The sequence below is a fragment of the Chiroxiphia lanceolata genome, chromosome 2, assembly GCF_009829145.1.
Source record: "Chiroxiphia lanceolata isolate bChiLan1 chromosome 2, bChiLan1.pri, whole genome shotgun sequence".
Taxonomy (NCBI): Eukaryota; Metazoa; Chordata; class Aves; order Passeriformes; family Pipridae; genus Chiroxiphia; species Chiroxiphia lanceolata.
The window spans coordinates 88,469,032-88,495,199 of NC_045638.1; the positions used below are offsets into that span (position 1 = coordinate 88,469,032).

General features: G+C 39.6%; 1 protein-coding gene across 10 annotated transcripts in view; it reads left to right on the plus strand.

The window, feature by feature from the left end:
* The window catches only part of TENM4 (teneurin transmembrane protein 4), a 601,078-nt gene that overhangs the window by 450,231 nt on the left and 124,679 nt on the right, over nucleotides 1-26,168 (plus strand). For all 10 annotated transcript variants that reach the window (XM_032679109.1, XM_032679110.1, XM_032679111.1 and 7 more), the window contains 2 exons: nucleotides 4,141-4,341; nucleotides 23,670-23,855. In XM_032679109.1, coding sequence (XP_032535000.1) covers nucleotides 4,141-4,341; nucleotides 23,670-23,855 — 387 coding nt within the window. The remainder of the gene's footprint in view (nucleotides 1-4,140; nucleotides 4,342-23,669; nucleotides 23,856-26,168) is intronic.

Sequence of the window (26,168 nt, forward strand, 5' to 3'; positions counted from 1 at the left end):
ATTCAGAATCGGACTGGCACTTAAACAGAACAGTAATAGGCACCTTAGAGATACAATAGATGGATGCAACATAAAAATGATATGTTGTCATAACTCGTTGTTAGCTATCATATTTGTTCAATAATTGGATGAAAAGCCATCAAATGTTTCAGATAGACACATCTAGTTGAAAGACCAGAACATTTAATCATATGTTCAAATGTTCTTATTAAAGCATCGATTCCATTTACACATCTAAACGTATAATTATTTTACTGTGCTTTCTTCTCTGCTTGCTATGCCAAGCAATTTCAGTTGCTTACATACACAAAATGGTGGCGTGAGAGAGGAAGTCCGAGATTCTTGTCAGCTTTAAAAGCTTAGAAATGCTCAGGACTTGAATTAAGTTCTGCTTCAAAATCTGATATTATTTTAATGGCTCTTCCGTAGCTTTTTTTCTCACATTAGCCCTCAAACATTTTTCATTTACATTTGGATTTATGGCTCAGAAATACGGTACCTTTTAGTACTTATCTTTAATCTCTTTGTGTAGGAACTCACCTGCCAACATAAACCTTTATCTTCCTGAGCCTGTGACTGCTTCTTATTGCTAAATGAAAAAGTGGACAGTTTTGTAAGTGTATAAATCATTCAGGGAGTTACAAAAATACATCCAAAAGTACCTTATTTAAAGAATAATGCACAACACTTTCAAAAACTATTCTCAAAATTCTATGCAGGTGACTTGATAAATAAGTGTGCTTAAATTATGCTTCTACAAGTACATGTATAAGGCCTCTTCACCAACTGAGAGATTTAAAACATTATTTGACACATGTTTAAGAATCACAATGGCTTGAATTAATTTATGGTTGTTTTTATTATGAGGGATAAAGATTTATCTGAAATGACTTTATTTTACGGGCAATGAAAATAGGCTGGATTGGATTCAGATATTCAAATGGCATCTAATCTGGCAATTCTTTTGAAGTGTTAAACATTGGTGTGGGACATGGCTTCAGTGTCAGTAAATGTTAGAGATGAAGACAGTATCAGCTCTCATAACAATAAGACATCTCTTGAGGAAGCTTCATTTTGGCTTAAAGCACAATTCAGTGAAGCTGTGGGGCATGCAAAACCCAAAGATGGTGACTACTGAAGTGGCTTTAAAGCTTCTATGTAGACTTCTTATTTACTAGGTCATATCTTTACTGGATAAACAGAAATGAAAAGATCCTGATTTTACCTCCAGCCAGAAGTGTTTAATGTGTGTAAATCAGAGTGAGAAGTGAGATTTGCCCTTTTTCTAACAGGAACCTTTTTTTTCCCTGGTCTCATTTAAAGCAAAAAAACCAGACACTACTGAGTTATTCTATGTTATCACTGTAGCGGGGGACAGTGTCAGTCCCAGTAGGTCAAAACTTGAAAAAGGAGGAAGAACAAAGAGAACATGGTTTTTCTTATGGGCTGTTTAGTATTTTTCCAAGCATGCATGTTTTTGATATTCAAGGCATAATTTGTATTGTATTGTGAGGGGGGAAGTAACTCAGAAATATGCCATGTGGGAAATCTTGAGGACATATATATATATATATATATATATTTAGATCTAGTAAAAAAGTTGATTTATACTATTTTTTAAATTGCTTTTACTCTTTAATTTCTCTTCTAAGAAGGACCATCTGGTATTGATTACTCTTTATTATTTCTTAGTAGCTTCACGGCTTGGTCCATGTTTATAGTGGGTTTTCATTCCAGCGTTTCTTCTGTCCTTTCTTTTTTCCCCCACAGAAGTTCAGCAATGTTTATAAAACATCAGCCAACAATCTTACGCAAGTTTTTCTTTTTTCCTTCTTTAGTTTATTGGCCCATATTTTATAAGGCATGGGCTAAGTCAGCGAGACATTACAAGGAGGGGAGCAAATTTAAGCAGTGAAAAATGAGAAGTTACTCTTTGGGCACCAAATAAGCCTAATAACTTGTGTGACCAATGAAGCATGAAGCATATTGGGGAAAAGTGTAGAAGAGGCACTAACCTTGCTTGCTGCATGATTTATCTCCCTGGCAAAGATTCTGCACAAGGCTGCACTATAAACGGGGCATTTTTCAACCAGGAATTTTACCATCTGGGACATTTTCTAACCAACAACACAGACATATGCTTTTTTTTTTTCTTTTTCCAGGTATACTAGGTTTTGTCAGCTCTGCCCTCCTGCCCAGCTCCCCACCTCTACTTCTCCTAGAGCTGAGCAGCTAAATTTGTCAAGCACAACTCCCTAAAAATATGCCATTGTACTCCAAATCCACTAAGCAATTGATTAAGGAGAAAGCAGAGGCCCGTAATCCTGTCCCAGGGCCCTTCCGATGGTGCCGAAAGCCTAAAGAGATACAGCTAGTGAGGCTGAGATTAAAGTAGCCATTGTGTGTGACATTTTCTGAAAGGGCTCATTTCAACATGAAAAATGGCCTTGGGATTATGATAAATGGGGGGTTCTGACATGCACATTCCCCTCCTATAATCGTCTGTGTTAGAGCTGAGATAGCAGATTGTCTGCCTCCTGTGATGGAGGCCCCCGTAAAACTCACCTTTTTCCCAGCTGACCTTCAGAGGGGATGATTAATTGCCTGGAGGTAGCCTCTTGTCAGTTAGCCTGTGAACTTTGTTCCCTATGTTCAAACCATCTGCTGAGAGTGGACGAGGCTGCTAGTCCATCCCTTAGTCCTTTTCATACTTATTACTGCTGAGAAAGAACAGGGCCAGGGCTTCAAGGGTTTCATGCTAAAATTGGCACCATAGCTCCCAGCTCGCTAACAGTGAAGGAGATTTATAGACTCATCCTTTCCAGCCTCTTACAATTTTCGAGGATTGTTCCAGCTATGAGCAGAGCTCCAGGAATTAAACAAAAAAGAAAATTCTCTCCCATGCCTTGGGATAGTAATAACTAAGCCATTACTTGTCAGATTGAGAAGGGTTTGAGAATTCAGGGAACTATCAGAGCAGCTGTTGTGTTTCCTTTTAAGGTTTCTGTGTCTTGAACAGGTCAGTGGAATTCTTATTAGCTTTTACAGGGGGCAAAAAACTGAACCACAAACCTGCTGTGTGTACGGTGGCCGTGTTCTGCTCTGCTGTATCAGAGCCAGGAGTTGGACAGCTTTCCCTATGCTGCTTAGCCAGACTGACACTTGTCACTAATCCCCAGGGCACTGCCACACACCGTTACAAGAGATGGGAAGAATTTCTCTAGGCTGTCCTATCAGCTTTTATATATAAATAGACAGTCACCTCCTCCAGTTGTTTTTTTTTTTTTTTGGAAGGGTGTCTAGTGCATTAAAAATTTCCGATTGCTGGGTGAAATTCCCCTGTGGGCAGAGGAGCTGACAGTTACCTAAAAAACACAACTCAGGAATCAGGCAAGAGTACATTTGGTCTTTTGGTGTATATTGCTATATACCTAACTGGATAGTCTCCTATCTCGTTAGGAAAATGACTCTTTGGGGGGGAAAGTAAACTCCAAACATTTAAAAAAGAGTATTAATTGATCAAAAATAAAACCAGGAGAACACCAATATAAAAAAATACGTGATTTTGTTTTAATCTTTGCTCTAGAAAACTGTCTAAGGATATATTTAATGTGAAATTTATGTAAGTCTCTCTGAAACCTGTATAGATTTAAGCATATTCTTCAATTTAAGCATGTATTTTGCTGAATAAGAATGTCAGCTTCTGCTGAATCTTTACACAATATTCTCTCTCAGAAAACTAGGGCTCAGCTTTGAATTCATTAGTAATAGTAATTTAGGTTACTCTAACAGAATAAATGGAAGCACAATATCTGTACAAGAGAATACTATTCTTATTCTGTTCTTAATTGATATTAACCTGTTCTTGCCAGAAGGATCATTTATTAGTGTAGACCTGGATAAAATAATAGATTTCATCATTAATTTTTCTCTGTTTTTCACTTAAGTGTTTTAGGTCTTGCTGTCTTTTAGGGACACTGACTTCTTGGATGAAGCATCTGTTTTGTGCACAGTAGGGCTTTTTGGTTGGAACCTTGAGATATTATATAAGTACATTTGTGTAGATGGCAGTCTGATGGCTTTTTTTCTGAAATTCCCATTTGCTCTTGCTGTCTGCTTCTTCTTCCTCCTCACATATAGTGGACTGCATGGATCCTACCTGCTCGGGACGAGGTGTGTGCGTGCGAGGAGAATGTCACTGCTCTGTCGGCTGGGGAGGAACAAATTGTGAGACCCCAAGAGCCACTTGTCTGGATCAGTGCTCTGGTCATGGGACCTTCCTCCCGGATACTGGACTCTGCAGCTGCGATCCCAACTGGACTGGACATGATTGCTCAATCGGTAATGTCAGCAGTGACTTACTGTTGGTTTTTATTTTAGTTAAACTGTAAAATCTTCTTGCACTTAGATCTGCAAAAAAAGTGCTACAAATGTGTTCTAGTGAAGCACATGCAGGACATGACTGGAAGCAGAAATTCCGTAGCTCAGCTACATAAATAATTCTGTTTCCATTGCTGAGCATAGAGTAATACAATAAATAACCGCATTAAAGCCATCTAGGCTTGCTATTGTTCATCATATGGCTGTGAATGTAACTAATGGTCTACATATAACTGCTTGTTCTGATGTTAGTTCTCATTGAATCCCAGTAGCCACCAAAGGATCTGTTTTGATTTTTAAGAGATGACTAAATAATCTTTAGGTGGCTGTAAAGAAGAAGGAAGAGGTGGCAATCTGTCAGTTCTCCTTTCATTTCTGAATTCAAAGCCCATGCTTTTCTAGGCTCAGCTAGAGGAGGATGAGTGCCACATGAGGTTCATATTAAAATACTATCCTCCATCAAGTAAAAAATAAGTTTACTGATTAAAAGTATTTAATAGTACAAGCACCTACCAAGAAGACACATTTTATGGGCAGTTTTGTGTAGAGGTTTGGAATCCGCAGCTTCATTCCTCTGCTGAATGGGCATCTTGCTCAAGATCTCCATCAGGTATGTGAACTGAAGGCTAAAGAAAATCTATTCAGGAACCTTTTCTTCCAAATGCAATTAGCTTTTAGAGAAACACTAAGAAATGCTAGAATACATTAAATAGTCAGAACCCATGGAACATTAGTCCTTTGGCTTTTGTCCTGTATTTTGTGCTCACAAACAAGAGTCTGCAGCAATAACAGCTTCTATACCTTACACAGATGGAGTGGAACTAGGCCAAAAATCCAGGGCAGCTAAGTATAAGCAATGAAATGAAAGGAGTTTTCAGCAAAGCAGCCTCAAAAAAAAGCTATTAGGAGAGTGGATATAGTAGAAAAATTATGTAAACAACATTTTCACTGAGGAATCACTATCATGGGTAAAGATGATCAGGTTAGCTGCTTGCAAGTAGTTTAAGAGAGAAACTTCCAAGGGTGGGGCAAACTGAATAAACTGGTGCTAAGAATATAATAAAAAAGATCTTTTTGACAATCATCATTTAGGATAGATGTTAGAAGCTTGTCATAAAAAAAAATTGACTGGACTGAGGAATAAGCAGAAGCAGCCTGGGGCTGAAACTAGGTTGATCAAAACTTTTGCAGAGGTAGGTACAGAAGCTATCATGCATTGAAAGGAGGATAAATTTAGTACCAGGCTTTTCCTTTCCCCATATTAACATCTTCAATTCCATACTCTGTGGGTTTATTTATAAGGCCGCCATAAGGGGAAAGGTAGTCATGTATTTCTAGTGATTTTGTAGCATAGTTCATAATTGAGTCATTATTCTGAATGTGTATGGAGGTTTGGGGATTGCAGGGATGGATTTGGAAAAATGTTTATTTCTACACACAAACAGATTCACTTTCCCTTTGTTAACCTGCAGGGTCATGTACAGATGATTTATAAGCATTCCTTATACTGCTTTTATAAATCCATCTAGTGCAAACTTTCTTTGGCAGCATGAGGTTATTTGAGACAAACTTGACCATCATTCCAAGACCTTTTTCCTTACCAAGGTGCTTGTAACATTGAGGTTATTGTGCCTCACAAGCTAAAATCACAGCTAAGGTGATTTGTAAATTTCCATTTCAAACCCGGACCTTTCCACTGAATTGATGACTTGACTTGAAAGATAGATTTACTTACAGCATATGTGGTACTCTTCTTGAATGATTAAAATAGAGTGAGCAGGCATGCTACTACATGTAGCAACACATTGCCCAACCCAGTGGGGTGGAGGTTTTGTAGAAGGGACTAAAGGGGTCAGATTTCATTACTGTATGAAACAGGACCAAACAGAGCAGAAGAATTATTAAGGGAAAGAACTAAGGACTTGAATAAATCACCCTCAGCTCAGCAAAGCCGTTAGGACTGTGTTCAGTCCCAATGAAATCTATAGGACTGTGCTGACATGGCCTAGTGCCAAGGACAGCCACTTTCATAAACTACATGGAGAGGCAGACTTTGAGAACAGCATAATCATCTGAAAACCCAGAATATGAAGAGGCACAGTGGATTTTCCAGCTCTTAACACCTTGAAGTCAAGACTAGTACCTATCTGCAGTGCTGTATGCTGTATTCGTTTAGAAGGTTATCGGGCAGTATGGAAGCAGTAGATGGAAGTCTGTGGATTTTCATATGTAGAAAGAAACACTAGACTTTCTTTGAACCTTAGACTCCATCTTTCAGCTAAGTAGGTAGATTTCACCTGCTCTTAGTGGTAATCTTAGAGAAACACAGATGTCTGTGTAAAATTCTCAATTTTCACAAAATAATAATAGTACAGAGATTTCTGTTTCATGTTTATATTATCTTTTTTCATTCCACTTAGCCTGTGTCTTCATAGACAAGCTGTGTAATTCAATCTCTTTTGAGAGATTCCCACTCTGAACTGCATTGTGGGAAGAAATAATTATATGTTTGGGGTTTTTTTTTTGCTTTACATGTCTACCCACTGCCAATATATCTTGAGATAGGGCTGCTACCATACTATCTCAGATTTTTCAGTCTGGAAAAACGCTTCTTAAACATACTTCACCCTTTCTTGCGAGGGACAGTTTTGTAGGATTCCTCCTCCCTCAGTATGCACTACTTTTCTGATAGATTCCCAAATATAAAAAAATGGTCTCTTAGAGAAAGGTGCAGAGATAAGCCTGGAGATAACTTGTACTGAGCAGCAAAAGAGACATTTTGAATTCTCCATGGGGGAATTCAATCCCTTCCCTTTTGCATCTTAGTACTGTTGCACAAGCAAATACAAAAAACGTCTTTATAGCCCAGTTCAGCTAATAAGTCCAAGGCAATGCTTAGTAAAAGAAAGGTAATTAAGGAACACTGACCCTGGTTTCTCCAGGGTCTACCATCACAGATCCTCAGTATCCCAGGCATTTGGTGGGCTATCTCCCTTCACCTCTTAATGAGCCCTAGCTGGCAACTAATGAAGCCATTATGGGGCAGCTCTCTTAACCTCTTATTGTCTGAGTGTAGTGGGAAGAAGGAAGTGGCCTGTGCTGCAATGTGAAACAGAACTCAGTAGGTGGTATAGTTTCGCTCTTGACCTATTTAAACTGGACCAAGTATTTGTAGCTAATTAAGAGGCAACACACGACTTACCGTAAGACATATTTGCTGACTGCAGTGAGTGAATAGGTGAGTCATGTCATCTGCAGTGGGGGAATGCACCGTTTACCAGAGGGATCTCAGTGATGCATCAGTACAATCCCAGGCCCATCAAAACAGTATTATACTTGGATGCAAAATCATTAGTAAAGGAATTAAGTTAGCTGGTGTTGTCCTTCACTCTCCTCAAATTTAAATCAGTGATTTTCAAACTGTTCTCTGTTTGGTGGTTGACATCTTGGCATGCATGATATGCTCTAGAAGCATTGCAAAGTTGAATACATGAAGCAGCAATAGAAATTATGTTCTCTGTGTAATAAGTACTTTCTGGGCAGTTGACAGTGGTTGTAGATTGACCTGCATGCAGATAAGGATTCCTTCTGCTTCGCTCGTTCGTAATGACTCACTTTATGCATGGTTGACATCCAGGCTCTACCTCAGACCCTTAAAAGTACACTGGAGAAGAGCAGTAGAAGAAATAGTACTTTGTATATGGTGGTCCTAAATTGTCAGGGGAGACATGAAATCCTGGGCTACACATTTAATGATACAAGTTAGAAACTGGAAGCTGGGACTCAGTAAAGAGGTAGGAGGTTATGATGTTTCACTTCACATTTTGAAAAGAGTGAGAGAGAATGCCTGACCAGAGACTGAGGCTGAACTTGAATGATCATATCTCAAGAAATCTAGTAGTTTGACCCTATTCATAGCTCCTCTCATCACTTCTACAGCTAACATGTTTTTTTGAGGATATGGCATTTGACTTTATGACTGCCCTTTTTTCCCCACTGTGGCAGTGAAGAAATGCTGCTTCTCAGTGACTTGTTACCAAACTTTGTTATTAAGGTCTGTGATCACAAAGATATTTAGGCATTTAAATTTACCTTAAGCAAATGCAGACTACTGAGCTTTACTACAGTGTTGCAGACAACTTATCAACTTCTGAGACATCCTACTATCTAGAGTTGTCTATTGCAAAAGTACCTTAGTTTCCTAAAATTCTGTGGCACTTAAACAGGTGTCTCCTCAATCTGAGAATGCATTGGATGTGCTCTATCACTTCTTGGGAGATTCTACCTACCAGGTCAATGCAGATGCTACAAGCAGTTAGCTGAAAGAAAACAGTGAACTGGCTGGGCCAATCCAGTTTGGCAAGGGCAACAGAGCTGGGGAAGGATCTGGAGCACAAGTCTGATGAGGAGCAGCTGAGGGAACTGTGGGTGTTCAGCCTAAAGAAAAGAAGGGTCAGGGTTGACCTTATTGCTCTTTACAACTACCTGAAAAGAGGTCGTAGCCATGTGGGAGTTGCTCTCTTCTCCAGGTAACAAGGGACAGGACAAGAGGAAATGGCCTCAATTTGTCTGGGGGAGATTTAGGTTGGAAATTAGGAAAAATTCTTCACTGAAGGGGTTTGTCAGGCATTGGAAGAGGCTGCCCAGGGAAGTGGTGGAGTCAGCATCTCTGGAGGGATTTCAAAAACATGTGTATGTGGCACCTGGGGACATGGCTTATTGGTGGGTTTGGCAGTGCTATGCTAATGGTTTTAGAGGTCTTTTTCAACCTAAATCAGACTATGATTCTATGATTCTTTGATAGGGGTTTCATGCCCTGAACCTTAATGCTAGGTCACTCTGAAGCACAGAGTGACCATCATTTGGGATAGGAACAGCATTTCAGATCATTCATCTCCTCAGGATTTCCAGCACTGCAGTGTTCATCGTGGCCACACTTATTCTAGCTAGAAATGTTATAATGTCTTTAGTGCACAGGAAAAAAGAAAGATTTTCAATTCATGCCTAGTTCCATGCAATTCCCTTCTGCTCTTTGTCTTCCCATGACATCACCAATTTAGTGGAATAGTTTTCCTCAAGAAGAGAAATCTTTGCAGAGGTCAATTCAGATCTTAGTTAAGTTGAAATCTTTAAAAGGGAGCTTAATTGATTCCTCATTGATTCAGCTGCTTTCTTATTTGGCTATTTCGTATTACTTTAGAGCAATCTGGGTTCAGCTTTTGAGATATCCTTCATTTTGCCAAATAACTGTAGAAGGCATCACGATCACAGATTCCTTAGGAGAGAGGCAATTACAGAACTGTGGCATTTAATGTAAACAGTAGGAAACTCCATCTTAGCCTGTGTGATCGGTTAGACAGGTTTGGAGGGGCTTCAGATTGCCATGGAGTGATCACAATACTGACAGATATGCCTAGATAAACCTGGCCTCCAAGCACAGTAGGAAAATACTGTGGGTAGCCACAGGACTAGCAGAAGACTGGGCATTTACCCACCAGTTGTAAAATAGTCCTCTATGACTGTACTGTTTTCAACAGTTTGAGAAGCTGGATTTAAAATAAAACTAATGTGGTGTGTGTATCCCTGTCTCTGGTTGCAGGGAAGCCATATTCTTACAAATTACTGTACAGCACATTGAAATCAATGGAAAAGCTCCTGTTTGCTTTGCAGGAGTATGGATCAATTTAAAATCATTTGCAAACAATGATTAGATTTAAGATCCTGTATCAGTTAATGGTAGTGATTGAATTTTTAGTATCACTTTAGTTGTATAAATTAACAATGGAGAAAGTCTTTCAGAGAGCGCCCCACCACAAAGTTGTACAGTTCATTGAAACAGGTATTTCTTCTCTATTCTAATTATTAGACAAAGAGATCGTGAAGAATGAACTTTTAAAGAGTTAAGCTAAAGCAAATATACCTTTAGCTTCCAATGTCTTCTTTTCATCAAGAGTTGTGCAGGAGGCTCTTGCAGAAATGCACTTGCAGGCACACAGAGACACAGTTCTCATATATCCTACCAGACAGTGTCATATCCCATTGGTCAAACAGCACCAGGGTTAACGCAACATGTGTGATATAATTTGATTTCCTTGGGCTTATTGGTGTCAACCTTTGAAAACAAAATCTGGTGTTAAATTCATGTCATGCCCAAGGCCTCCAAGATAAAAATTCATCCTTAGAAAATGTTCATATAATTCCTTCTTTAAAAAATCATTTTCTTCGGGGATAAAAATGTCTCTGTAAAAGATGGATATTACATCAGCTATCATGTGATACAGGCTTGTACCATACTACAGACTAGAGCCCTTTTTGATTCCTAAGTTGATGATTTGTCTTTTTCTTAGCTTTAAAGCATGTGAGGAAGAACAAGAGAAATAAACCTCAGGATGCAACACCAGGAATTGATAAACGTCTGTATATTTTAGATCTTAATCGCGAAAAAGTTATCGGGCACAGCTATGTAATCAAAGGCCACCTTGAATGATTTTCCTTCAGCTTGTAACTTGCTTGTCTCACTACCCTTGCAGAGTAGTGAGAAACATTAGTTTGGGGCAATTGAAATTTTGGTAGCACAGCATCTTCAAAGCTAGTCTCCAGAAGATACCATCAAAATCTGTTCTGGCTCAATACCTAAATTGCAGACTCATCCCAAAAGCCTTAATTTGGTCTTCTAACGGTCATTAAAGGCCGGGAAATATTTTGTACCAGCAGGAATTTTATCCTCAGCCTTGCTGAAACATAACATTCTGATTTGTGAACTTGTGATCTTCCCCATTTTATTTGTGTCGAGAAAAGTCACTTTTCTCTCTAAGGGAATAAAGTACGTGCTGCCCAGTGGCATTACACAAGACTCTCACTGGCTCTGCCTGGGAGATATCTGCTTTGTGGATTGTGAAGGAATTAGTGAATCCAGAGAATCAACAGTGTTAACAAGAGCTATCATTGTACAAAGCATGAATTTTTTTATGTAGTTGGGATTGTGAGTACAGATTTTAGCCTACCCATTGCCAAGATGAACTTATCCTTTAAAGCCTTCTAAGCTTTTTATTAAAAACGCAATAAAAGACTAAAATCAGCCCAAACCTTTGAAATAAAAGTATTCAGGAAGGCTTTCATTAGAATACCCTTTTACTCCCTTTCCTTTGGTTTATTAAAAATGTGTATAAGAAGACCCTGGTGTGGTGGAAAGAAAAAGTAATAGCTGAAATGGGCTGTAGTTATTTTTGTGGGAAGTCCAATTCTTCAAAAGTCCAAATATCTTTGTGTTCAGCAGATGAAAGACATACTAAAGGGAGGGAGAAAACTCTCACTAAGATAGAAATACAACTTATCTTTCAAATATGGGTTCCTACTTAAAATGTGACAGCTGAGAAATTGTTTTAGGGTATTTCCCTAGCCAACTGAAGATCCGTCAAACTTCTGTCACTGCTAGGATGTATTTAGGATCTTGCTTCTAACCACTTCTCTGTTTGCAGCAGTCCATGCAGTCTTGATCAGTTACAATGACTAAGGGAAGACTGAAGGACCTTAAGACTTGCATTCTAGCTGTCATTTCAAACTTGGCCAAAACCAGTGGAAGCAATGATATCATCAGTCTGGCTCTGACCATTAGATCACAAAGCATTTGGTCTGATTAGCTCATGTCTCAGGCTGAGAATAGTGTGTGTCCAGTGGTGTAACAAGGAGTCCCTGATTCTCACTGACCTTGGTCATTCTGTGATGAGCTTGTCTCTCATATCAGCAGTAATCAGTGCAAATGTATGGACCCGTACAAAGGACAATGGGTAGACTATTCCATGCCCTATTTGTTTTCAACAATGATTAGGGCTGATTCCCAGCATGCCAGTTTTAGTTCAACATTCTTCCCTATCTCCAAATGTGACCTCAGCAGTCACACTATGAGCTCAAAAGTTCTTTTTGTTTGTATTAATTATGCTTGTGGTGTGGACTTTTCTGGCTGAAAACACTAGTGATGTACTGGACTTAGGAGGGTTCATGTTAACATGGCTAATTTGAAGAATTTCACAGCACTACAAGAAAATGTTAAGTTCCATGTTTAAAACAGGCTACTGTGAAAATAGCATGTTTTGAGGATGACTGAACAATTAGCACATTTACTTGTATCACTGAGAACTTATCACTTGTATCGCTGAGTCTCAGATAACCAAATTTTGGCTTTTTCTCTGACTTTGCCTTTGAAAGGAGAAGCCTTAGAGCCCTTACACTTTCTAGACTTACATCATGCCAACATGGGGGCTGGTCATAGCTCAGTCCCTTTTCTACAATGGAATGTCTGTTAGGACAGTTACTGTAACAGTCTGTTACTGCTTTTTAAAAAAGTACTGTCACTTCTTTGACACAGTAAGTGTAGTCCCGCTGTCACTGAGCACAAAACTACTGTCCTGCAAGCATGATGTGAAATGGCTCTTCAGGTTCTTTTGGAGATAAAACCAGTTGATCGAGCCAGCTGAGAACCTGAAATATTATAATCACTGCATGGAATAGGTCATGCTCATAAAACCATAGGAACCAGCATGTATTTCTGCAGGCTTAGAATTGGTCTATGGCAGTAATGCATCTTTTGAACTGAAGATAAATGTCATTCAGTACATTTAGCCAATCCCTCTCTAACCAACTCACAAAAGACTGTGTAGACATCCTCTTAATTTGTGAGTCTAGACCTCTGCTTCTGACAATTCCCACTTTTAAACAGAATACTGCTGCAGTGTCAGCAGGATGGATATTTGTGTGCAGTCTCTCTGTGATCTATCTTGATAATGCTGGATCAAGACTATCGTCTCATACCTCACTCATTTGGCTCAGCAAGGATTGTCATAGGTTCCATGACATGGCTTCTCCGCTGCCATTCAGTCAATTCCATGCTGTTGTTGGTGGATAGCTCCTGTGACTATTTCCTTACACTCCAACCCATCTGGAGCTTATCGTGATCAGAGTTTCTTCAAAGGTTTATTGGATGTTTTCAGCTTCATCTAATCACATTTGAGACACTGAAATAGGTTGCCCAGAAAAGCTGTGGATGCCCCATCCCTGAAAGTGTTCGAGGCCAGATTGGAAGGTTTTGAGCAGCTTGGTCTAGTGGAAGGTGTCCCTGCCCACGGTGGGGGGAGTGGAATGTCTGACGTTAAATAATAAGGAAAATAATCTGGGGGTAGGTAAAACAGAATAACATCAAAATTAAGCAGGAAAAAACCAATGTAAGACTGTCAAGATTGTCATACACAAGATTGTCATATAGTGTATCAGTGTCTACTGAAGGCTGGAAATCTATGATTAAATAAGCTGTCTGAAGTGGATGCACTGGAATTAGTATAGTCTTTCTGCCCCCTTCTAAGTTGCAAGATGTTCATACTCTAAAAACTATCACAATTTGCACTAATGAGCACCTTTCTAATGATCTTGAGAGATGAAAGTTCGAAAGTGCTTTGGAGAGAGCTCTGCTGCTTTTCTGTAAAAGTGATCCTTTCAGGCCAATGTTGAGGCATATGGACAGCACAGCAGACACAAACCTTTTGGAACAGCTGCTGCTGCATCCCATTTGTGTGGATAGACAGACATCTAACTTCTGGATATGTCAGCCCTGCATGTTTCATACATGTTCTGTCTCCTTTTGAAGAAGATGAGTAATTAAAATTTCTAAGTTCTTTGGTGAAATCCTATCTGAAATAAAAACAAACAACGTTGGGACTGTATGAGCTCTGAATAAGGGAATCCCAAGCAAATCTAGCTTGCGATCACTTCAGCACACACATTTGTAAATGCTCTGTTGAATTGATTTTAGAAAAAAAGCGAACTGTACAGAATTGGAAAAGAAATTAGTTCTTTTTAACAACAGTAAGCATGAGTAAAAGGCTTTTCTGCTGTCGAATTATCTCTTCCTTATGGACACAGGGAGGAAATTAAAATTAGTCCAGAGAAGAAGCCTTGTTAGGATTAGGAATTCTAACATAGGAATTGTTTCTTCTCTGGGAAGCTTTACCTCACATCCCAGAAAGCATAGAGATTCAATTAAGCATCAAAGAGAAAAATATAATCCTGCACTTTGGGATATTTATTTTATTCAACAAATCTCAGCTCCAAGACTGAAGCATGACAATACCTGGTATTTCGTGTCCTGCTATTCAACAGCAAGAGACAGTTTAAAATAAAGTTCATAATAATAAATAAATGGAAGAATGACACAAGTACAAAAGTAAATCACATCCATGGAGAAGATGCTTTAAATACAATGTGATGGTCAATCCCTAGTATTTAAGGAAAGGATGAAAATAGAGTATGAATACTGCAGAAACTAGCAGCTGATAAAAGGCACCAGACCAGTTTAATGGAATTTCATCCCACAGTTACAGCTTTTCAAACAGGAACTGGAAGACTTTTATGCAAATATGAAGCAAGCTGAAATTGCATTTAGAAGTGAGGGGGTTTTTTTAAAGATATCCTGACTGTACATTTTGCACCAGGACAGATGGGGTAAGAGCTGTGTTCCGTTAGCACAGGGCTGGCTAGCGACTGCTCCTGTTCTTACTGTTACTATTTCTAGCAAGAATTTCCAAGAGTCCCATTGGGCTCAGTACTGTAAGCTTACAGAGTTTGAGGCTCAGTCTTGGAGGCCAGACATACAGTAGTATATTACTATACCAAACTCATTCATTACTCATTTCAGAGATGGAAGGTGGGTTCTAGGGCAGTTATGGACATATCTCCTGGATCTGCTCAGCACCTGGTGAGGAGCTACTTTGTGGACACTTCATCTCCATGTTTGGCAGCTCAGAGCAACCCAGGTTCCTGATCTGAATCTCCAGAGAGAGATGATACCTAGAACAGGATTTGCAGAAGCCTTTCAGTTAAGCACAGAGCTGTTTATGCAAGCAAAGAACTAAATACCGGGAGAAGAATGGGCGAAAAAGCTAAAGTGGGGTTATGTTTTGATTAGTTGAGGGCCAGAGATGGGTGCTTTCTTTTATTAGGGATCTTCACCGACCCTTCTCCGAAGTTTTCCCTTCTGCGCATGTATTGAAGACTTGTACTCAGTCCTCCTTCTGGAGACCTGGCAAGAATCAGCATTCAGGCTAACTCAGGTGTTCTGGTTAGGATCACTCTTTAACACAGGATATGCATTCCCCAGTGCAGGCACTCCAGGATGCTCCTCAGGGCTTTGTGTTCAGGAGGTGAAAATTCAGGTGTCCAAAGTCACATTTCAAAACCATTGCTGAAGGTCAGTGTACTTCCTGATTCGGAATGATACAAAGCTGATAGATTAATTTTCAGTCTCTAGAGAGCATCCTTTAATCTTGATCTCCTCATCCATGGAAAGAAAATAAATAGCTGTTACCTTTCAGATATATTCAGTTTGCTGAGCTGTGTAAAATACATTGAGACCCTTGAGTGGAGTGGAGAGTCATCTCAGTACCAGAAGTTTAATTACACTCATAAAAGCACAGGTTTTACATTTATTGACATAAATAATAGTTACTATTTCTACATTAGTAATATTTACATAATTGATGTATGTTTTAAAAAGAGATACATTATTTGTATAAAGGCATTAAATTATGCAGATTTTGCTTTTAGGACATGATCTCTGAAAGTAAAAACACAAGCCCCTCAATCAGTGGCGTGGACACAACTTGCACAACCTGGCTGCTAATGAACTGGGATGGTTTTTGGAGGATTTCATGCTACAGATTTGTTACTGGCAAGGACAGAAAATCCAGACGTCTCCTTTCAGATTTTCCCTTGCTCCCTAGTTTGATCCTTTCCTTATTACATTGGTAAAAAGAATGGTTTTAAAAGCTAATGTTCTTTATGTCTTCTTCAGTAATAGCAAAAGAGTTCATGTCACTACAGAGTTATCAAATCACAGGAATGAGAGTTTCATAACACTGCAAAATGTGTTTCATCATGAAGAATGTATTTAGCACTTCACTGTTATCTAAATCATGCTGATCATGCACCTTGTGGTTTTTTTTAATCCATATCTTTATATTTGTTGCTTTTCCCAGATATTCCCTATAACTTGCCTTCTAAAGCAGGTTGTGAAAACAAGGCTTAGCTGCTTACCAAACTCAGCCTTTTAGCTCTGTGCCATGCCTCTCTTCTGTACATCTTTTCTGGAAGAATCTGTCTGAGGCTGGAAATGGCCTAAAATGAGCCAACTCAAAATGGGAAAATCCCAGTTAAGACAGATTTTTAATTATTAAATTTTCTATTAATATATTGAAGGTCAGTGGAACCGACCTATTTTTCAGGAAGCTCTGAGCAATTTCACCTGATCTTATATTTTAGCACTAAATCCATATTTATTAAAGGATTTAACAGGCAGGTCAGAAGCAGCTAAGTCTCTGATTCTGCATCACATGAATGCTAAAGAAAAATATTCATCTGCATTGCTCTTCTCTAAGCTGGAAAGCTTTAGACTGTTGTCAAGCCAGTTTGAGGATTTGTGGGGGAATAGGGGTAAACATGTAAAAATGGATTTGCTATAAATGAAGCACAAATTAACATCATTATCCCTCTCCCAAACCCATTCTTTAATGTAATGTGAAAATAATATGAAATTCTGGATGATGCCATTTCCTGTGTTGAAAGCTCATGTGTCTATTCCATCAATTAAAAAGGGCCATGAACAAAGCACTACACTGGTGGTTAGTGTTTGATAGGTTTCTTTCCCACTTTTCTTCTGAAATATCAAAGGCAACATAGCAGACTTTTTATTCTTAATGGGACAGCTTTTAGCAGGGTCAGTTTTTAGCAGGATATGCAAAAAAAAAATGTTTTTTATTTGTATGAGTAATTGCTTTAGTATTCTTACTTCTGAAGTGCTGTTAATGGACTGTGACCTCATTACACCTGGCAAAGTGCAAACGCAGAACAAAAAGGATAATCTTGGCCTCAGATAGTTGACATTCTTAAGCTTTAAGTGAACAACAACAGAGACATGCTGATGGAGATAGAATAAAATCACAGTACAATATTTGTCAACACACCATGGAGAAGTTAAGGCACATCAGCAGCCACTGTCAAGATTTTGGGTAGGATTCAAGGATTTTTAAGATAGCCTTGAGTAATTCTGAGGCAGCCTTTACAGACCAGAGGGAAATCTCTCCTCCAGTCATGAAGAGATAATGATAAAAAAAAGAAAAGCCATTTGTCTAAAAACTAGCCAGCAGGCAGTTGAATCTAGGCTCATAGAATCATGGAATCATAGAATCACAGAATGGTTTGAGTTGGAAGGGACCTTGAAGTCTCCTAGGTCCAAATCCCCCTGCCATGGGCAGGGCCACATTCCACTACACCAGGTTGCTCAAAGCCCCAGTCATGGGCTGGTTGCTAGTGGGGATGAGCAGTGATGGAATAGATCAGGTCCTGAAACTGAAAATAAATCATTTCTGTTTTGATTATTTGCATGAAAAATAATCAGAATCCTATTGGGAATGGCATTATCCTTTTCACCTTAGACCCCTGGACAAACCGTCCAAAACTCAATAGAGCCTTCAGCACAGTCTGCTCCAGAAGTTCTCCATGAAAGAGATTTCAAATGAATCATCCTCTGGAACTACCTGTCTTTCCTCCTTGACCCGCAGAAGGCAACTAGGCTCAGTTCAGTTCTTTGGGTAGGACTGCCATAACATGAGGCAAGATTCAGAGAATGCAGGACAGTAACATGGCAAACTCATAGATGGTAGCGTTGAAATGAACTTGATTTCTTAGATAAAACTCTGCATCTGCGAATCAATTAACATCCATCAGTGCCCTCTGGTAATCGCAAGTGTCAGGAAGCAAAATACATTAAGCCTTATATTTGCTCTTAGAATTGGGCACCAGATTTACTCAGAGGATCCCCTTCCTTCATGGGACTATAGACAGCTTTGAGAGCTACGTTGCAAGATGAAGAGAAACTCAGTGCTCCTCTAGGAAAGGATAAGGAGTGGCTAAGCTGTTCATACAAACAGTGAAAGAGATTAAAGATGAAAGGAAATATTTAGTCACCTTTTAGGAACAGCTGGTGTGAAAATATTTAACAGGCAGGTCTTTTATGCACAAACAGTGTTCTAACTAAGCTTAAATAGGCAGGAGCAATATGGTGCAACTGGCCAGTCTGTAAATGCTGTATTAGGAGAATTAAAAGCTTTCCTTCCCATTTGCTCATGCAGCTCAGATGGTAGCTAATCATGTCCTCTAATTTTAAAAACAGAATTGGGAAATGTATCAAAAAATGCAGCTTGTAATAAGAACAGAGGTGACAAATTCTGTCCCTGGGACTGAATGACAAAGAAACGATTCACCTGCCCTTTTCTGTACAACAGCCTTAACTGTCTTATTCTGCCCAAAAAGACATGTATTTAAGTGGAAGCTTAATCTGAAATCCATTTTGATCATTTCTTTGAGCGTCACCACAAAAGTAAAAGCTACTCTGACTATTTAATCACCCATTAGAAACCTGTGAGCATTTAAGAGGGCTGTGTTATAAAGGGCCAGGGCGTACAGCAGGATGAGTGTTGTAAGGCTATTTAAATTGTATGGTACCCATCTATCTTTAAACTGGCAGCTAAATGGAAGATTTAGATTTGAGAGTTCCTGGCTCCTGGTTCCCTGTCAGAAATAATTAAACTACATTTTAGGGAGGCTGTCGTAAGTAGTTTGCTTCACAAGTGTTTTTCACAGCTGAGAGTCTTTATTGCAGCTCTTGGGGCCTGGGAATCCAAACCACCTTATCTATCCATTATACATGAATTATACATACATAACCTGGAGTCTGCACTCTCTTGTGTGCATAGGTGGTGGTTTGGGTGGGATCTCAGCTGAGTGGGAGATGAAACCCAAAATGCTCCTAGCACTTCTGTTCTGGGTTAGCCTAAGATCTGTTTGTTTTACATCATGCAGTGCATATCCCTGGCCCGTATGTACAAGACTGTTCCTTGGCAGCATGTTGTCTGAAAAATATTTCAGTCAAGATGTAAATGTCCCAAAGGGGTTTCTATCCCTTTTGATAGGAATGACTACACAGAGACTTCGCTTTTCAGGAAGTAATTTTTTTCTCTCCTCATCATTTTTGAATGTACTCCGTTATTCTAGTTTCACACGTTCAAATTACTCCAAAAAGGCTTCTGACTGTCACTCCAGATAGTTTCCTTTTATCTCTGTTTTTTTTTTTCTTTCATCACCAATCTGTGGATATCTGACCTACTATGAGCTACCTTTCCATCTTACCCACAGGACACAGGACTGCATATCAGGACATCAAGGAGGTCTTGTAACTGTCTCAGAGTTCACATAGACCTGTGGATCCATCACTTTACTTCCTTATGCCTTGTTTACTTTATCTACAAGGTGCTGCCCCTGAGTCAGGGAAACCCTTGGTATTCATACAGGCTGATGAAGGGAAGGATGAAGGGATTGAGAGCAACCCTGAGGAGAAGGGCTTGGGGGTGCAGCTGGGTAAATAGCTGGACATGAGCTGACAATATGTGCTCACAGCCCAGAAAGACAAACATGTCCTGGGCTGCATCAGAAGCAGTGTGGCCAGCAGGTCGAAGGAGGGGATTCTCCCCCTCTGCCCTTGTGAGACCTAACCTGTAGTGCTGCATCCAGGTCTGGGATACCCAGCATAAGAAGGATGTGGACCTGATGGAGCAAGTCCAGAGGAGGCCACAAAGATAATCAGAGGGCTGAGGTAGCTCTGCTATGGAGACAGGCTGAGAGAGTTGGGGTTGTTCAGCATGGAGAATGGAAGGCTCTGGGGAGACCTTGTTGTGGCCTTTAAGGCAGCTTATAAGAAAGATGGGGACAGACTTTTCATAGAACCTAGTGATAAGACAAGGGGTAATTGTTGAAACTAAAAGAAGGTAGATTTACATTAGATATGAGGGAGAATGTTTTTACAAAGAGGGTGGTGAAACACTGTCACAGGTTGCCCAGAGAGGTGATGAATGCTCCACCCCTGGAAACATTCAAGGTCAGGTTGGCTGGGGCTCTGAGCTACCTGGTCTAGTGGAAAGTGTTGCTGATTATGGAAATAGATGATCTTTAAAGGTCCCTTCCAACTCAAACTGTTCTATGATCCTATAAAATAACATTTTAACATCCATCTCAGCCAGACTTATTGACATTCTCAAACCAAAGATAAACTATTAATTAAATAATAACAAAGTCCTTAAGATGTTCACATGGACTTTGGAGTCACAAGATGCCAAGTCCTCCGAGATGCCCATTTGCCTGGCCATCACTGGAGATACTTGTCTTTTGGAATTTCAGAGCTTCACAGTCAGCAGCAGAGCAGGTTATTCGCAGTGCACATTGCTGGGCTCGAGGGTATCAGTGGTATCCCCATTTCAGAGATGGGACCCTGCAGGTCAAAGCTAGGGAACAGGATATAACGAAGATGTGAAGTGGCCGAGCTGACATCCCCTGGATTGCTTGGTAAACTGGAAGCAAGAAAAATTACATGTTCTTTGATACTCTGAGATCAAAGTTCAACACTTACGAATAAAAAATATAAACCAATAACCAAAGAAGGGATTACAGCCCAAGACTAGAGTAGCCCTATGGTGAAAGAGTGCTGAGAAGCACTAGAGACTACAGCAATATTTTTTGGAGTTTGGGTTTAAATACCAGTACTCTTAGACTTTCTTAAGGTATTTCTTCACAGCTTGCTAAAATTTTAGCAGCATAAATGCAACTTTCAATTTTTTCTCTGCTGTTTCTTTTATCCTTCCCCAGACTTTGTTCATCAACTCAGCCAAGGGGAGACAATTTTATTTTTTTTTTAATGCAGCTTTATTGCTATATTAACCAGCTTGCAGGTCCTGTGTGTTCATGTACCATTCTAACCAACTCATGCTCAGTTGCAGTGCTGTCTGGCAGTTGAGGAAAAGATTAGAAAATACACACGTCTGGGCTCCAGCCCTTTAGCAAGTCAATAATTACCCATTCCTTATCTTTGTAACGGGTACTGTAGTATGATATTACCTCCCTCAAATCTAGGAGCTGTGAAAATCTATGTCTTGATGCCAGATGCAGAGTAAAATGTTCTGACAGCAACTCAAGAGTCCTTCCTCAGTCATGCCTTTAGTGTTTGATAGTGTAATTTCTACTTTCTTCAAATAAAACTTACATTAGATTCTTTTACATCTCAGCAGCAAGTGGTATGTGCACATACTGTGTTTAAGTACCTAAGATACCCAAATGCTTTTTCCAGGTTGACTCTAAGTGATACAGACAAGTTCCTGAGTTCCTTAAGGCCCTTTGAACTCCAAAGTTCTTTCACTACAGACTTAAATATATAGGACTAAATGTTTGAGAGTGTTTGGAGAAATCCAAGACACTGCAGCAAAAGGAGTTCAACTGAAAATTGTTCAGCCACCCTGAGCTGTATAGGAAGTAGGAGCTAGATACTATTTTCATGTCACATTTGGAAAATCAGGTGTTTTCTAGACATTCAAAGTATTACTATCATTACTATCATAGTTACAGCTGTCCAAAGAACTCTCTGATCCTTGGAGACTGGAGGCCATTTCAGTGTAAGGGGCTGAAGACCTTGCAGCTCTCTGCTAGGGTGCAAAACTTTACTCCTAGAGTTTACTGGGATGTTCCAGTCCTGTATCAGGAGCATATAAAAAGTCCCTGAACAGCCCAACTGTCCTGTAAATGGTTGTATTAATTAGCAAAAGACTAAAGGCAACTTAAGTAGGACTGAATTTCAGTCAGGTGTGATGTTAATGCAGGCTGAGTAGCTTTGAATATTTTATGTGCAGCCAGTGACACAGAGTAAATGTCTTGTATAATACCAGTCACCTCTCCACCACGAGCCTGGAGGTACGAATCTTCAGTTATTATGCTCAGAGACACAAAGAGAGGCACTGGAAATGGGCTGGTGTGTGAGATACTTCATTCTGGGGGTGCACAGCTCAGGGAACAGAGACAAAATGTGCTCTTCGGAGTACCACGGTACCCCTTTGTGCTTCCAGCCCAGCCTTGCTCAGCATTTCTTCTGTTCACATCTTCTCTCTGTGGCCCCAAGAGGAACTGTGTCCCTACCCTGTGAATTCTACAAAATGGCTTAGTCAAGCAGAAGGCTTGAGGCCAAAACATTTTGAAATTTAGAAGTACTGGGCAGAAGCCACAGAGAAGGAGGAAGACTTGATAGGCTAAAATACTGTGAATTGCCTCTCTTACAACTGAGGAGGGGAGAGTGTAGTCAGGGTTTATTAGAGATCGAAAGTAGCAGTCAGTTGATGAGTCTGGAGAAGAAATAAATTAATTTCATTTCATCTGCAGTACAACACTGCATCAGTATTTAGGTTTTCTTTTTTCCCTTGAAATCAGTCCTATAGAGTAATGGTGGCAATGGACATTTAACACCTGACTTGTGAGTGCCTATTCTCCACCAAGTCTCTTTTTCTCCAGGCAAATACAGTGTAGATGAAAACACAAAGTCTCCCAAATTCATGCCAAGGCTATGCCAGGTTTTAGACAAAAGTCTAGTGCTAGGCAAAAACATTGTGCATGTCCTTATGCCCACTAGGGCTCACAGAGAGTGGGAAGGCCAGAACCCCTGAAAAGGCAAGGTCCTTTTTGGAGGTGAGTACCAAAATATCCAGCTATGACTCTGTGCTTTCATTAGCTCTGATAAACATGGGAACAAGCACCATCCTATCAATTCCAGTGCATCTGGCTGACCAAAAAGGCATGGTGGTACCTCTGAATGCCTGGGAGGGGATTTTTAATGGGGTGGTAAGAGAATAGGGACATAGCAGATATGCAGACTCAGTAGAAATAGAAATATTCTATATTAATTTTGAAGAGAGAAGAAGGATTTTAATGAATCTCATCCCAGAACTGCGGGTTAACAAACCATAAACAGACTTTACCAGCACTTAACTTTAGGACCAGTATTTTATCAGTACATTGTTTCAACACTTATCCAAATTTTAATTAAATGTGACTTTTGTTCTGCTTATTGGAAGAGCCTTCCCCTTTGGATTTGGGGATCACAAAAGCTCAAGGACTGCAAGAGAATTAGAAAGCAAATAGGAGGATCAATCACAGCAGACCCCTGCAATCCATGTCCATCTCGTTTTTGTAATATACTTATTAGATTCTTATTGTCAGGAAGGATTAGTGTTATGAGCTCCAGGAATTCCTTTCATTGCCCCATAAGGCGAGGTAGTGAAGTGTGTCTGCTTTTCTTAACAATAACAGTCTGGATTTTCCCCCTCTCCCTTCTCTCCACCCATATCCCCTCCTCTCTCTTCTTTCCTCTCCCACAGAGATTTGTGCAGCGGACTGCGGAGGACATGGCATTTGTGTCGGAGGCACCTGCCGCTGTGAGGAGGGATGGATGGGCACAGCCTGTGATCAGCGAGCGTGTCACCCACGCTGCAATGAGCACGGGACATGCCGGGATGGCAAGTGTGAATGCAGCCCGGGCTGGAACGGAGAGCACTGCACTATTGGTAGGGAGAAAGAAAAACCGACTCCTTTTAAAAGAATAATTGATGATCAGGGAGGAGAGAAGACGCATGCTTAATTGAATATGTGTGACTTAGTGTAGCATGAGCACCTTTGTTCTTGAATTTCAAGTTCTGACATCATACATTTTCATGTGGGAACAAGGCAAAATGTCCTTTCATTTGTTGATGGCATAGCTATATATATTTTTTATTATCAGACATGATGTACACCTATGTGGTGTTTGACAAGCCTTTAAATGTCAGCTAGAAGCTTTTAAAAATACCCCACTTTATCTCTCTTGAGAGGTCTTCCTGTGGCTTCCAACACTCCTCTCTACTATGGTCACAGCATTTTTAGAAACAGGCATCTGATTTTAAGTTTTCTTTCTTTTTATTTGCTCCATTATTTGCACTGTCACTTTGCTTGCCAGTATAAAAGAGGAAACTGCAGTCACATGATTTCTGGCTGGTATTTAACTCTGTCTTGCTTATCCCTTGTCTGCTATGCTACCTTTCTAACCATTTCACTCGCCTCTCGCTTTGGTTCTGTATTTCTCATGTACCTGGCATTATTCATGAGCTCTCAGTGTCATGTCTATTATTATTATTATTAATAAGATGCCACCAATATGCCTAAATCATGCAAAGAAGTTCAGTTGTCACATTAAGCAATTTGCAGCATCATTAATGAACTGCCTCAGCTTCACCTTTCTCCTTCATCTCACTTAAATACTTAATGCATTTTCCCTTCTTCCTTTTTTCTGACTGTCATGCATTCAGCCACTTCAGTCCCCATTCTGTAGTCATGCTATAAAATCAGTAACATTAAACTCCCCAGATACCTTTCATTACATGTTAATAGAAAACTAAATTAATGAATCCAGTTCTGTTCTCGGTAATACCTGTGTGGACCTGAAAAAATTCAGTTGAATTTAGAAGAATTGTTCCAGAGTGAGAATTCTCCTCCAGTCATTTTATTTTAATCAGTTTCTTTTAAAGACAAGAAAATTTACCTCTGTGTTGCTTTCATCATGCCAAGATAGCTGAAAATCACACTACATCAAGACTAACCACTAGCAATACCTGAGCAAATGTCATTGTAGTTATTGTGTGGATTATCAGCTTAGTTATATGTAGACATCACTTATTTGCTTGAACACCAGGTGCATTTGCACACGCAAAGACAGACAGGAAATGAAGCCTGATCACAATATTTTAATTTCAGCATTAGGGTAATTGTACAAACCATATCCGTGGCTCAATTCTACTTATCATTTATTTATGCTAATGTCACTCTGTCACATTATGGTCTCCACATGTACCCCCCTAATCAAAAATATCTAGCTTTTAAAACTTCCTCTGTCTCATTAGTCATCATATTAGTCATTCTTTTCTATGTCCCTAGCAGCTTTCATTTCTTTTTGTGAGAAAGGGATTAAAAAACCCCCTTTCTTAAATGACTTTAAAATTAAGAGAGAAGTCCTGTATTAATTGAAATCCTGGGTTTCTATAATGTTATTTTATAGCCTTTTATTCAAACAAGTTGATTTGGAAAGCAACACATGATTCATGAAAGGGTTTTAAAAGAAAAAAATAAGTTCGGCGAAATGCCCCAAATCCAGGGGACAATTTTATATGAAAGTTATTTATGCAGAAAAAAAAGTCTGATTCATACCCTCAGTGCCATTTTATCAGTTCTGCTGCAAAACCAAAATGCCATTAGTTTGGTATATGATATTTCTCCACACAGCTGATATGCTCAGACTGTTTTCCAACAACAAGCTTTTATCTTTCATGGTAATTAAATTTATTTGTAGTGTTCCTCACTCTAAGTATAAAGAATCCATGTTATCATGGGAAAGGTCAGCACTGCAATGCAGTCAGCATTGAGATTTTACTGGTGCACACTATCATTTCGTGTGCTACTACCTTCCTATTGCAGCACTGCCTTGGTTTAGGAATCATTCTTTGATACTTAGAGTGCTGGAGCAATTCTGTTTCTTTTCAGTTTCCCCCCTCCTCATCTTCTTGCATGGTGATTTAGCAACAAATTTGTACATAGTCTCCTGCCTCTGAAGCTGTAAACACTATTTCCTCCAGAATGTTTCGTTGATGAATGTGTAGAAGGAGATTTGGCAAAGTCATAAATATCCAAGAAAATTGAATAGCTTTAGCAGGAGTAATAAGCTAGTTATATTGGCACAGATGAAAGGACATTGACTTGGAATTACATTAAGTATGTGGAAAGCATTCCCCCTTGTCCTTGTGTATTTTCCCTGCATGGCAACTTGTTCTGTTGATAATAATTCCGTATAT